At 29.7% G+C, this 15,578-nt stretch overlaps 1 protein-coding gene across 2 annotated transcripts; it reads right to left on the bottom strand.

The window, feature by feature from the left end:
* Positions 1-2,578: 2,578 nt before the first annotated feature.
* Positions 2,579-13,845, bottom strand: LOC148301928 (uncharacterized). Of its 2 annotated transcripts, none has more exons than XM_088272479.1 (10): positions 13,535-13,845; positions 13,195-13,303; positions 12,250-12,375; positions 11,923-12,008; positions 10,476-10,644; positions 9,436-9,604; positions 7,830-8,157; positions 5,843-6,541; positions 4,165-4,261; positions 2,579-2,973 (listed from the first exon to the last, which is right to left on the bottom strand). In XM_088272479.1, the coding sequence occupies exons 1-10, from the start codon at positions 13,551-13,553 to the stop codon at positions 2,769-2,771; spliced, it is 2,007 nt and encodes a 668-aa protein (XP_088128605.1). In that variant the 5' UTR covers positions 13,554-13,845; the 3' UTR covers positions 2,579-2,768. The 2 variants fall into 2 exon arrangements, with proteins under 2 accessions (XP_088128605.1, XP_088128606.1); XM_088272480.1 differs by having other exon boundaries at positions 5,897-6,541.
* Positions 13,846-15,578: the final 1,733 nt, after the last annotated feature.

Here is a 15,578-nt window from a genome sequence, read left to right as displayed (position 1 = left end):
ATATATATATATATACACACAGGTTTTTTTTGCATAACATATACATAATTAAAAATAATTAGCTGAATTATATAAGAATAGTCCCATTTTCATATTTCTGTACCACTTTTTAGTCCAATTAATTTTTTGTGCAGGCTTTTTGTAAGAAATTAGTAAACAAAATAATTATAGGTACTGTAATGTATTTTTTTATAAAATTTTGAAGAAATAACAAAGTCTTATATTTATTGTTTATAAGTACAAAGTGGCATTTTGCCTTACCACTGGCTAATAGTTCCTACTTTTTCCAGTGCCTCAGTATGTATTATTAGTTAAGATGGGAGGTCACATTACTTTTAAAGTACATACTTGCTTTTAGTTAGGCCCAAATTTACACATATTTTAATATCACGAGGTTTAACGTTGGTGAGTTTCATAAAAGAAAATTATTTTAAAATTTCAAAAGCACTTAATCCGTTTTCGCTCCACAAATTAATATATTTTATGATAAATGAGTTGTGCTAAGCATATCCCAACAATTATTACAATCACCATCCGGGATTGAATGGTGCTATTTTGATAATAAATGTTTATAGAATTTTTTAAAATGTACTCATGTTTTACATTTTAGGCGTTAAGAAATAACTCAAAGACAAGTTGTACGATTAAATAATCACTTGGTGAAAACTGGTCGTTGATGTTGATTCGGACCAACTTAGCAGACAGGTTCCATTTAGAAATGGATAGAATAAAATATATTGATAGCTTACATTATAATTAATATAGTAACAAATAAATTAAAACAATAAAATAACACCAAATGGAATTATTCCAAGGAATACAAATGTTCACATAAATGTACTTCGTATTTAAAAATTGTGATAAATGCAAGAAATGGTCTAAAAAACTCAAAAGAGTGGAATTTTGGGTGATACAGCTGGTGTTAGAGCGTTTGTGCACTACCCGTAATTTTACCATTTGGCAGTCCGCTTTTGAAAAATGAAAGCGACTACGACAGTTTAGCGTGATCGAATTTGCGCGCAACGTGTTCATGCACCGATCAAGAGCACCGATCCGAAGAAAGATGGACAAAGGCACAAGCCAATCATCGTTTTAAAACACTAACTGACGTGCCGGACGGTAAAATTCCGTGTAGTGCACAAATGCCCTTATGGTATTTCCTAAAGAGATTTGTTCAATGATTGTAAATTTGAGTGTAGTCAGTCACCAATAATGCAAAGAGAAAGAGAAATTTTATAGATGAATATATTACATATACCTTTATCCATTTAAGGGACAAACCTAGTTATATTTATAAAATTTAATTTTTAAAATGCAAGTAAGAAAATTAAAAAACAAAAATATATAATGACAATAACATTGTTATTTATCAGTAGTTAAACAAATATTTAATTTGGCCCCTTTTAAGGAAGATTCAAGAACAGATATAATATTTTTGGGCCACTTTTAGATCTATGCCACATCAGATCATACATTTTCTACAAATGTTTTAAAATTAACATTAGAGATAGATCTATTTGATAAAATATAACATATATGAATTGGAAAAACCTAAACTAAAATTAAAAGTGTTTTCAGTACAAACCCAAGTTAATTTTTGGGTTCCTTGGATCTTATTTTATCAAATGACTATTAAAAATATTCAATCCAATTTTATATTTTTGACTGGCGAATATATTCATATAAATATTTATCAGCCTGAAAAATGTATTTTTGTTCACCGAATAATTAAAGTGACACTTATTAGTATTTATGTTTTGGCACAATTTTTATCAAAAATATAAAACAAATGTGTTATCACGCATTACAATATTTTCCCTAAAAAGTTGCAAGTCGCCATATCTAAGTAAGCTGACTTAAAATAATAGTTTTATTTTAAACCTACAGTACTTCAATGAAATTAAATATATCTGAATTATAATAATTTGCTAATGATTTTATAGTATAATTGCTATTGTAATTAGAAAGCCATTAGAATATACCCACCATTCGCTCGACACTTTTTTTTTACTAAAACTTCTTACACTAAGACATTTTTAGTACCCATATTATAAATAGGGATACAATATCTATTTCCACCATATAATTGTTTAAGTTTTACATCAGTTATTACTGTATTTTCCACACAATGTCATTTCCCAAATGATTGACTAAACAATTTTAATTCTATAGAAATAATAACCATGAACATGTTAATTTGAGTTCTTAAATTCGAGAAATTATTGAATAATATCTTTAAAATAATTTAGTATTGCCATAAGCACACTCAATTATTTTCTTCTCTATTTTGACAAACTACACTTTTAAGTTAAAAAATAATTAAGCAATAGAAAAATAATGTGCGATCCATGAACAAGTGAAAATATAACATAAATACACATATAAACAATAATTTTCTGTGGCACGTATGAATGACTTTTTTTAAAACTTCTTTGTAAGTTAACTAATTAAAATTGGCATTTATAAAAAGGCTAAAATATTACAATCCTGACTTAATTTCTTAATTTTAAATAATATGATGAACAACAGTTAGAGATCGACCCCTTCTAAATATACTATTATAAGCCAAAATTGTGAATTTTATTTTTTTTTTATTTGTTTAATTTCTTTAGTTCTAACCAACAATTTTCTTTTCTTGGTTAAAAAAACTATGAGGACTCTTTAAAAATATAACAGACAAAACATATTCAAATTCGTCTCCTGTAAAATTGCATTTTGTGCCTTACGATAATATACATAGGAGTTGAAATAAAATATTGTACAAATTTTCATATAGGCACGGCGCCATTGCGTTTGAAGTCAAACACAGAATAGACTATTTCGTTAATGGAAATCCACTCCCAGGGATAGAATCGGACATTGGAGCCATTCTTCACGGTGTTACAGTACTTCATTGTGTTGAACAGATGTACGTAGCCCAAAGAGAAGCACACCAATGTGCCCCAAAATAAGACATTGCTGATTGTGGTGGACCTAGAAATAAAAATAATATATATTTACATATTACAGTTTTCTAACATTGAGAATAATATATATTTACATATTACAGTTTTTTAACATTTCTGATATGTATAGGGTGTTTTTATTTGGAGGTAAAAAATATCAATTTCCCGCAATAAATAGATGGTAGCACCCGCCGTGTGGCATGTTCAACTATCTTATTAAAACCACAGCTCTGTCACATCAATGCCATTCAACTGAGGTACGAAGAAGTCAATAATGATGGTTCTGTAGCGCTCTCCATTGACTGTAACATTCTGACCAGCATCGTCTTTAAAAAAAATATGGGCCAATGACTCCACCTCTCGATAAAGGTTTCTGGGTGTTCTCCACTACGAATTAGGCAATTTTGCTTATTTTACTTTGGCCATTTAACCAAAAATGTGCCTCATCGATGAACAAAATTTTGTGTTGAAAAGGTGGATCAAGCTGAATATTGTTTTCGGCCCATTTACCGAACCTACGACGCGCAAAATATGCATTCAGTTTATTCATGGTGAAATGGCAAAACGTACTGGCTATAAATCAACTGTCAACCGTCAAATTGACAGACTGTAGAAACAATGTTGTCAGTTTAAAAAAAAAACTTCTAAAAAATACACGCCCACCGTGTAAGAAGTCTAATGGATAACCTCATAACAGGGTACGAAACTAACACATTACACAAATAATTTAGGATCTGAAAATGAGTAATTTATTATCTGATGAAGCATCATTAGTACTGTAAACTACGTAGTAATGGGTCTAAAATCAAAATTGTGGACCTGTATCTTCTTAGGACCTGCTCTTTGCGGTGGTATGGACATGTGGAGCGAATGGATAGCGAGAGAATGACTAAGAAAATATATGTGGCGAATGTGAGAGGGAAAACAGAACGTGGACGACCGAAAAAGACTTGGCACGATCAGATCAATCAGAACCTAAAATCTGGCGGTGTCAAAAGTCTGCGTAATCGGAGGGCATGTAGGACTAGATGTATGGATGTGAAGGAGGCGAGGAGTGTATGTCAGGACAGAAGAGTGTGGCATTCCATCCTCTCTGCCTACCCCTGCGGGAAAACGGCGTGATGGTAGTAGTAGTAGTAGTAGCAGTATCTTCTTAACTTGAATAGTTTATTTTTTAATCATGAATTTATATTTCAATCAGGTTCAATAAAAAACTCACCAAATACGTTTGAATTTTCTTATAACTTTATTTTGGAGAATCTTACTTCTTGAAAGAGGTTCGGAATTTCGTGTGTAAATAACAACAGCATTATTATCTGTAAACATTAAAATGAGTGTGTGAATATTAATAATACTGAGCATAACATAAACTATTAAGTATACAAGTAAATAGTCATTTATAGTTAGTTCTGGAAAATACATACTTTATGAAGATAAAATTGGAATGTAAATATGAAAGTGCAAATAGCAGAGTATAAATATGGAAGGTTTAATCTTTAATCCAAAGTAAAAATTAGAAAAAAAAACATCTTAAAACCCGTGCAATAGTTGAAGCAATAAAAATATTACAGTAAACACAACAAAATGAAAAATTAATAAATTTAAAAAAAAAATATACATATATATATATATATATATATATATATATATATATATATATATATATATATATATATATTTATTTACATATACAGTCGAACTCGGTTATTACGAGCACGGTTATAAGTTTATGAAAAAAATACATATACATACTCGGATATAACGAGTCCCGTCATCCTCATTACATATAACCGAATTCGACTGAATTTATAATTTTAAGAGAACATGGCAATGATTAATTCTGAAAATAGACTAATCTCGATTTACATTTTTGGTTATTCACTCAATCATGCATTCATCTGATTCCAATATAAATTATTAAATGCATCAAACCAAAACAAAATATTATTATTTTTATTAATTGTTATTATTATCATTATTTTACAAAAAATATTTAAATAATGAGATTTCTAAACCCCCTAATTGTTTTGTTTCTTTTCTTGTCTTACATTAGTAAAACTATAAAATTTAATTAGGAGGTATTATAATGTTCATGATACTTTAATGTTACCCTGATATATCTAGTTTTTTTTAAAGTATATTTGATACAAAATACTTTGTATGTATTTATATGGCTTCTACGATTTTTTTTAAACGGATATGAAAAGTTTAGTGTTAACTAAAACCATCAGACTATTGGTGTGAATAAAAAGAACTAAAGTTTAATTGTCAGATTAAACATAACAATTATAAACCAACTTAATATCTTTAAATATCTTACACATTCAACTCAAGAGAGTAATTTAGGATTTTAATTTACATATTATCCGATTGCATATTTTGCATACAGACCACTTGCCATTATGGCCATGCTTTTATGTTCACTTATATGTGGTAGATACCACCATTTATTTTGCCATTAGTATTATATTATAATACGGCATTTTTAAACAAACAATATTATGTCCCCCAGTAACCCATATCATCTTCAGAACTTTTGCATTATGGTCCATTTCATCAATATATTTGTTCAGAATGAAGAGACCATACTATCCATTTTTACAATGTTAAATACTTTGGTTTATGGATTTGATCATCATCATGATCAGTCAGTTGGCAAATTTGGTTACATATTTTGCAAATTTGACAATTTGATATTAAAAAACTTAAGCTGGAAAGAAATATAGCCCTTGAGGTAGTATTTTACAAAAACGGCGCTATACATATAAACTATCCAAATTTATTATTATTATTAAACTGAGAATACTATCCCAATTAGGTTGCCAACAAAGTAGCATTTACTTATAAGGCACATATCGTAAACAATTAAAAAAAAAATTAAAGCCGCGTATGTTTACCAGAAATACTTTTTGTATCCATAGTTATACTCTGCACATTCCATGCTATATTACCAATTGTTATCTCTGCATCCGTTTGCGTTTGGATATTTTGTACCGTTCCCAGAACTCGTTTCTCTAGCCACTTGCTCCTCAGGCCCATCAGTCCCCGGATCATCTTGACTTTTACCTTTGTTTGTTTCATAGCATTATTCCAACAGTGATTTTGTAAACTCATCAATGCTTGGTGATTACTCATCTCGATTATCCTCTCGCTTTGATGTTCGATAATGCGATTCAACTGAAGAATTTCGGCCTTACTATCTTTTAATTCGGCAACCAGATTTGCGTTCGTTACTTTATGTTCTGTCAGCTCTGTTTCTAGCAAATTTAATTTCCCCACGCAATCTTCATTGTCCCTTTTTAGATGATCAATATAAGTGTGCTCGTTAGTGTTCCCATCAGCGAAAAAGCTGGTATCGCCGAATGGTTGAATATCATCATCTGTTTCCAAATTGTAGGTTAAACAATTCGGTGGATATGTCCCTCGCAAGGAAGACTTGAAGCTATCATAATTAGTTGTATCGGAGCAAGGCAGAGGTAGAGATACTTGGCATAGTTCCTGCATCAGGGAAACATGATTTCTCGGAGTGCTGGTGACGTGATTGTCATCCTGGTACATCGCTTGTCTACCGATAATTTCATTTGGAGTAGACAAATCTAAATAATTCATGCAAAAAGATAAATACTTAAGTACAAGCATATATAACTATAACACATATAACCATAACTACGTATGTCATTCCTCCGTATTAAACTATAATATCTCGCTCCATGAATGGATGTGTTTTAAATATTATTATAAAGTTTACTGGACATGCAATCAGCTAACTTTGTGCTGAATTGTCTACTAATTATAATGAAAGTTTACTAATTTTAAGTCGAAAGGAAAAAATTCAAATTTCCACGATTCAACTAATGCGAGGTGGCGTTTCGAAGATTATTTATATTTTTTATTGAGAAAATAATCAAGGCTTTCAGATTTATTAATGAAAATCTTTTTTTTTTAATTTACACTTTTGTTATTTAAATCAATTTTTCGCATAACAAAAAAATCATAAATTTTTACAATTTTTTGAAAATTAAAAATAAATATCTGGTTCATAAGATTAATATAGTTTTAATTATAACACTCTACAACCATGAACCAATATGTGATACTAATAGATTTTTTCAATTTATTTAGTGACATTACATTTAATATATTGCACAGCAATTAAATATTTTCAGAAGAAAGAATGAGAGAAAAATAATTGTAATAAATATAAATAACAGGCGACCATTCCCAAAGATATCAATAAATTTGTAGTATAACTTATTATTCAAGCAAATAACGATTTTATAACTACTTTTTTTTTAAAAGCTAAATAATCAAAGTATGTATTGCATACAAAGAAGAATGAAATCTCCACATAGAGCCTCCACCAAAACATTTATCAAGAAGACATTTAATCAAGAGACCGTTCAAATTTATAAACCAAGTGAGCCATATTACTTTTTATTATATTATTTAATTGTTAAAAATAGAATTCCACTTAAAAACACGTAAAAAAATAATTGTGTAACATTTGTTTTATTGATTTTTTATATAATTAGCTGTTGTTAATGAAAATATTTCTTTTTTTTAAATAAATGTTTTACTTAGTAAATACCACTATTTCTTAAAATCTACTGTGACACGTGTTTCGATGCATTCCGCATCATTTTTAAACACCGTATGATGCGGAATGCATCGAAACACGTGTCACAGTAGATTTTAAGAAATAGTGGTATTTACTAAGTAAAACATTTATTGAAAATGGATAAATTTTACCACAAAGTGACTGCCGAATCAATTAATGAAAATATTTCTTACTCGGTTAATAAATCGAACTGTGTAATTTATGTAATAAAATATTTTACATAGGTAAACCAATTTATGAAGAATGAAATATGTATGCAAACTTACCTGATTCTGGTGTTTGGAATCTCGATTTTCCTATATTGAAATTAAAATCTAAACCACTCGGTTCCTTATCTATTTTCTCTTCAAAGCTATCGTCCATTTGGAGCTTTTGTTGTATAGACCTATTGAAAGTGTTCTGCAAATCGACCTCCAGAGAGTATTTGATGCTGGTCAGATGTTGTATGGCCTTCTCTTGTTCGTATATTCTCTCGGTAAACTGAAAACACTCCATCCTGAGTGATTCTATATCCGCCTGCGCCGTGCATAAAAGCTGGAAAGCCTTGTTTTTATCTTCGTTATTCTGAGCAAGTAACTGTGTTAAGGTGTGTTTCTGAAACGTAATTCAAACAAAATTCAACAAATGCTTGATTCATCACTTAAATGGGATATATAAAAAAAGCTTTTAAAGGTGAGTTGTTTTAAAGATTATTTACACTGATACTTCATATAAATTTAATAGGCCAAAGAAGACCGTAAAAAAATTGTATTGAAGTGGTGGCAGAATGACCTCGAACCAAGAAACTAAAAAAGTCTATGACACTGAATACGGGACACTTCAACCAGACTTGCACAAAAAATGTGAGGCAATGAGTGTTATGAGGTGTGGTTCTTGAGGGTACTGTACCATTAGAAAATAATGTTAATCTTTTTATTTAAAAAATTAACAATAAAAACGTTTTACTTCTTTTTAATCATGGTAAGGAAGGAGTTTTTTCCACACTATTTTTTTATTGGATGGACAGATTAGTCCAAAGTATTTTTTTTGTTGCAACTATTATTTTTCCTTAACATTTTGTTTTTTTTTTAATGATGGCTATGCAAACTATACATAATATGTTTACTGTATAAACCAAACAACAGGTACAGTGAAACCTCTATCTATCGTTTTTAAAGGGACCTATTAAAATAAACTATGAATGCGGGAAAACAATGAATGCGGGATTAAGAGGTCAGTATGCAAATAGATACGACCGAGTAAAGATACCGTCCTCCCAATCTGCATAACCATTCGTAGGCTAAAATTCTAAGAATACGTATTTCAGATGCAAATGTATTTATTTAAAAAAAAAATACAAACCAGATTAGAATTTAAAAAAATAAATTTAGTTTTTTATTTTCATAAGTCAATAGTATATTTTCGGCTTTAAATAGTATTTTTTTCAGCATCGGTTATTGAATGTGCGTTGTAGAAAGTTTTCTTTCAAAGAGTGTGCACGCTTCTGGAAATGCAGGCACAGGCTGCGGCTCCTTTTCATCAATATCGACGTCTCCTGCTATCGGTTACACAAGTTTCGATAGTTTCTATCCCATACGTTGCCGTTGAATGTAAGAAAATTGGAAATAATGTAAAAAAACAGACAAAATGTATCAAATATGCAACTTAATTCGAACGATAAATGCGGTAAATGGTGATAGAGAAACGATCGATGCGGTTTAGTTTAGTACGAAATTAAGTCGGGTTAGAAGAAATAAACGACACATCCAGGAAAACGATTATTCGAGGAACGATAGATAGAGGTTTCACTTTATATATATTTAAATAAAAATTTTAAAGTCAAAGAAACCACAAGAATATAACAATTTTAAAAACAATAAACTAATACACTACCTCATTATCTAACTCAATAACTTTAATATTGAGTGTATTGTTTTCTTTCTTCAATGCATCCAGTTTAGTTTGTAAAAGGGAGGACTTGTCTCTTGAAGTGTTCAGAGATTCTATCAACTCATCGTAATCTTTTTTAAGAGATGTATAAGCTGCATTACTCGTCTGCTCACTGAAAGCCAGAAACATCTCGACAATACATATTACAGAGATAATTCTTATGTAAAATCCATGTAGAAAACAAGTTAGGTTATAGAATTATATAAAATTTACAAAGGGACTTTTTTATTTTTGCTGTTTGTGGGCGAGCATTATCATGTAGGAAATATACTTTTTTCAATTCGCCAAAGGCGTTTTTTTTTATTTCGAGCGAAAAATGGTCTAATTGTTCACAATACAGTTAAACAATGATGGTTTGTCCAGGTTTGAGCACCTCATAATAAATTATGCCTTTGGAATCCTACTAAACACACAAAATCTTTTATTTTCTGGGAAGACGAGTCTTAGAAGTAGATGTTGGTATGTATTTGGCCTTTAGATAACAGTAGATATTAGTATTTAGTCAGCAGAGGACCGAAGGGAAATGCGGGAAAGATACAAAACCGAGTCAACAAAAAAGATGAATTATTTTGTCTTATTGCTCACTCCTTTCAAGAACGTCATAAATAAAAAAATTTGATTTTTCAAAAGAACGTTTTTAAAGTTTAAAAATATAATACAATGTATTAAAAATAAATATCAAGCCACTTATTTAACTTTTTACTGTGTAACAGATAGGTAAAACCTGAAGATTTTTTCTTCATCAGAAAAATATTTATTATATTTAAAAAATAATTGAACAATACCTTTTCTTCAAAATGCAAAAACAACACTTTCTGCCCTGTAGCGGGTAAATATTAAGTCAAAAATATGCCTCTTTTGCTGGGATATAGTACATTTTCTGGGCATTCCGAAAACATGCACAACTGAAAATTGCCGATTTTTTATTTATGACGTTCTTGAAAGGAGTGAGCATTATATGATCAGGTCATCAAGAAACTTACACTTGTAGTTTATTCATCAATTGCTCTCTCTCGGCGACCAGCTTGGTGAGGGTCTCCTCGTGCTGCTGCGTCAGGAACGCCGCATGGTCCAGCTGCTTGCGAAGATTTTTCGAGTGGTGGTCACGCTCCGCCACTTCTGACTGCAGCTCTGCGATACGCTCCCTGTAACCTGCCGACACATTATGACAGGTACCGATGATTAGCGATATTTCTCAACTATACTACTTAACACATTTCAGACAGGTGTTTTTTACTCCTGCGGACCGCTGGCGATGGGATTTGATAATTGTGCACATATAGTTTAGACTTTCACAAAAAGATTGGTACAGAATATTCATTTCAGAATATTCATTAGAATTAAATAATTCCTTCTTTTCTGACTTTGAAATGAGGCCGATGTAGAAGGTAAAAAATACTTTTTCCATCCTTATGCATCAATCGACCGAAAGGGAAGAAATATCTTTCCCGTCCAAAATGTGTAAATATGCATTTGTACGGCGGAACTGTACTGGTAACATCAGACGGAACCATCATAACATAAACTACTGGTATAGAAGCCCTGGGTAAACTTTTTGAACGACAAGAAAACAGTGTAAGTGATTTTCTAATAACCAATAATTTTATAAGACAAATGAACTTTTTTTGAATAGTTCTTTTTTTTTTCAAATACTTTTAACTGTAAATAATCATTAGTGATGATAAGTCATAAGACTTTCTATTGAAAAAGTTTGTTTGTCTCATGGTTAAAAGTGTTGTAACGAAGAACAAAAGGCATCCCAATTGAAAATGTAGAGATCATAAACAGTGTTATAGAGTTTGATCGCTCAGCTCATAAATAATGTTATACATAGAGAGTTTGATGGCTCAGATCATATATAATGTAAGAGTTGGATAGCTCAGATCATAAATAATGTTATAGAGTTTGATAACTCAGATCATATATAATGTAAGAGTTTGATAGCTCAGGTCATAAATAATGTTATAGAGTTTGATGGCTCAGATCATATATAATGTAAGAGTTTGATAGCTCAGGTCATAAATAATGTTATAGAGTTTGATAACTCAGATCATATATAATGTAAGAGTTCGATAGCTCAGGTCATAAATAATGTTATAGAGTTTGATAACTCAGATCATATATAATGTAAGAGTTCGATCGCTCGGGTCATAAATAATGTTATAGAGTTTGATAACTCAGATCATATATAATGTAAGAGTTCGATAGCTCAGGTCATAAATAATGTTATAGAGTTTGATGGCTCAGATCGAACTCTATAACATTATTTATGATATTATAGGCGGTCAGGCAATAATAATAAGACCATATGGTTCGCGAGTGAGAATGATACCTTTCTATAAAATGATAAATCAAAATAAACGAAATTCATTAAATACAACAAGAAGTATTTAATAACTGCCACACGCATAGGGTTAATAAAGTACTTACCATCACTCGACATGCTACCAAAGGACGTGTACTGGACCTGATCAGCTGTACCACTATTAGACATGATAGAGATGTCTTCAACTATACTGAAATACATAATTAAAAAAATTATAAAACCAAGTTTTACAGTAATCTCTCATTATCTGCAGGAGTTAAGATCAAATAGTAGATGTGGGTTATAAATGGATATTAATGATCCGTTTATATACACTGACTGAAAGTAAAGTATTTTATCATATTTACTTCCCATCTTGTTTAAAAAAAAAAACAAAAAAAATGAAAAAATTATTTATTATGGCAGCGTAAAAATGGTTTCTATCAACTTACCAAGAATCATTGTCATTTTTCAAGTTTTGTGTCCATCGCAAAAGGGCAGCCTTCAAGGTGTGTTGGTCTATTTTATTGTTATTAGAAAATGGATCTATGATATCTTTCAATAGAAGAAATTCAGTTCTGAAAATGATAAACAAAACAGCATTATCTTCATAAACTACTGAAAATTTAAGTATAAAATTGGCAAAATATATTTTTTTCTTGAATATTTTTCGCAGATAGATTAACTTTATAAAATAAAACAACTAATTTTTTAACCACTTTTTTATTGGTAAAATTTTTCTCCAACCAGTTTCGACAAGAACCTTGTCATCATTGATGATGCAATAAACATATACATGTTAAAAAAGTGGTTAAAAACAAAGTTGTTTTATTTTATAAAGATTATAAGAAGAGATTCACTAATCAGTTTAATCACTGATCAATTAAAAGAATGAGACTTTTGTCAAGCATTTTTGTAGTTTACAGAAATTATAAATTCAATTTTAACTCTATATTTTATCTTAACCAGAAAAGATTGAGCATATTTGTTGTAAAAATTTTGTAAAATCATATTCTTTCGTTCATTTTGCAGGACAAATTGGGTTCTCAAAAAAGTACTTTTGCGAATTTGTGTTTATAGCCTAGAAACCAAATAAAAACGAGTATCTTTTTAATTAGTTTCCACTACCCAGGAGCAAAGTCGTGGCATCAGAAATCCCCATACCATGAAAAATTTTCCCATTCAATGAATCAACAATATTTCGACATTCAATCTCACTTCTTAAATTGTAGTTTGTTAATAATATATCATTATTGTAATAGGATAGTTTAGTATTATATAGATACATAATATTACATTAGATCTTACATAATATTAGTACAATACGTAGAAAAAACTATAACTAAGAAAAAACAAAAATAATGTGAGACAAAGCAGGTTAAGTTCAAAATTCTAACCTGTCACTGCCAATGTACGGAGCTATCATTTTCATCACTGTATTAGCCGGAATCTTCTCCGTCTTGTGATTTACAGAATCAAATATTTTGGTTACCACACGATCGTAATCTACAAAAATAATTTCAAATTCATATATTAGTATTGCGATTGACAGATATACCAAAAATAAACAAAATTAACTTTGGTTCTTAAAGAAAATACATGCATTATTTTAAAGCCCTAATTTACAAATAGTAATAACACATTGAAAGAAAGAGTCATTGTGAATTGTTTAAAAATAAACTGACTTTAAGAATAAGTACAGAATAAAACAAACAAAAAATATTATTTGCTATTTACCATTGTCCGAAAACTCCATTATTATTGGATTTTCTGACCTTTAACTCATCGCACAAATGTAAATTCAAAAGACATGGATTAGTGAACTAAATCAATAATAATAAAAATATATAATGCACTGCGGTTTAACGACAAAAAATTGAAATAAAACGAATGACAATCCCACTTTACCGCCATGTTTAAATTGAGTATTCTTACAAACGTCTACATTAGTTATACAAAAATATATTAGTAAGTTACAGACATTATTATCTAAATTAGTTCATCCAAAAATAATTCTTATAATGACGGGTCAGTATTATAATTGGTCTAAAATTGCATGACAAGTTTTTAATTATTTTAATAAATTAAAACTTAAAGTACTTACTCTCCTAGGTTGTGATTATTATTCTTCTTCTTTTATAAAAAGTTTTGCTGCTGCTTTCAATTCATTCATATTTAATTCGTAGAACCATTTTAATGAATTGACTGATTTTACATTACACCTTTTTTAACCGATTTCAAAATAGATTGTTGTATTTGTGTACTGTGAACCTCAAGGAACTCTTTAATATTCTTATTTTTCTCATACTATTCCTCCTCCATTCCCTTTCCCATATAAGAACAATGTTCTTTATACCCTATGTACCTATAATTGACGAATTGTAACATGTTGTACTATTCCGAAGATTAACTACGTAAGAAGTTTCTTTTAACAAAAATAATAATTATAATAAAAGTTGACTCTCATTTTATATTTCATCAGGCGTTTTGGCCAAAAATCATGAGAAAGTAAAGTTTTTATTATTATTATTATTTTTTTATAATACATAGATACATTCAAATATACATATTCATTTCATATATATACATTTATTATATGTATTACGGCTCTTTATCAGTTATCAGTCTTAGGCTTCCGTTAACATTTTTATGAGTCTAGGCTTACATTTTCTTTGCTAATGTAACATAAATTTGCTTATTATCTTAGAAAACATAGGTCAAAAAATAATAATTACAATAGAAGGATATGGAGATAGGATATGAATAAAAATTATATAACAACTGTTGATTATAAATCATTTTATTTTATAAAAATATTTTGTAAATTTATATTTATACAATAATATTTGTAATTGTATTAAACGATATACATATTAGTAAGTATAGTAACATACAATATAAATGAGACCTTTTCAGTATGATTAATTTTCTAGACATACAAATATGTATTGGAGGTAATGCTTAAATATATGATTAGCAGTGGCGTGCACAGAGTTTTTAATCAGGGTAGGCAGAAGAGTTGGGTAAGGATAAGGTATAGTAGGCACTGGTCGTGTTTCTATATGGAACACGAATGTAGGGTAATCTAAAGTAGGCACTGCTTTTCTGCCTATATAGAATGCAAGCCTCTGATGATTAGTAAATTATTTTCTATTATTTTATATTAATGTACATACTGTCCTAATAATATCAATTAAGTTAAGGAAATCAAACTTGAAACCTCAGAAACAAAGTCTAAAGCAGTATCAGATACAGGTGACATTTTTATTTTATTTAATCCAGTAAGATGGATTTTGGTAAAATCAGCTAAAATAATATTATTATATACATATGGTACGAGAAAGCTGTTAATGCGATCCTTTACTCTTGTGACACCAACCTAAATAGTACTAATAAAGCATATCAGTCAGCAAAATGACTCCTTACTTACGTCATCATCTGATATAAGTATAAATAAGGGGTTGCTTGTTGGAGCTAAAAATGAATGACTTTTTTATAAAATTAATTTTCTCTTCTCCGCTGACAATGATGAGATGTAAAGATGTGATCGTATAATAGATACGATGTTATTTTGACTATAAAATTGAGCGGTAATTAAACAAAGCGATGGTAAAGATCGCATACAGTAAGACCCAGCTGAATACTTTGGGATTAAATGCAATACTTTTTACTTTTAAATAAGGTCATCTTAAAAGGTAGACACTTATCTCTAAATAAGAACTGTTATGATATAAAACATGCGACACCAAAATCATTATCGTTTTTTCTAGAGATTTTAACA

Source organism: Brachycentrus maculatus, unplaced genomic scaffold (genome assembly GCF_059751285.1).
Source record: "Brachycentrus maculatus isolate JH-2025_06_01 unplaced genomic scaffold, ASM5975128v1 h1tg000499l, whole genome shotgun sequence".
Lineage (NCBI taxonomy): Eukaryota > Metazoa > Arthropoda > Insecta > Trichoptera > Brachycentridae > Brachycentrus > Brachycentrus maculatus.
Note: the sequence above shows the minus strand (reverse complement) of the source record. Positions and strands in the feature narration are given on the sequence as shown.

Excerpts from the sequence above, each read along its gene's own strand:
- LOC148301928 (XM_088272479.1), bottom strand. Across the intron at positions 12,009-12,249 it reads AAAAATGACAATGATTCTTG|TATAGTTGAAGACATCTCTA; the intron begins GTAAGTTGATAG and ends TATGTATTTCAG. Across the intron at positions 4,262-5,842 it reads GGATACAAAAAGTATTTCTG|ATAATAATGCTGTTGTTATT; the intron begins GTAAACATACGC and ends TAATGTTTACAG.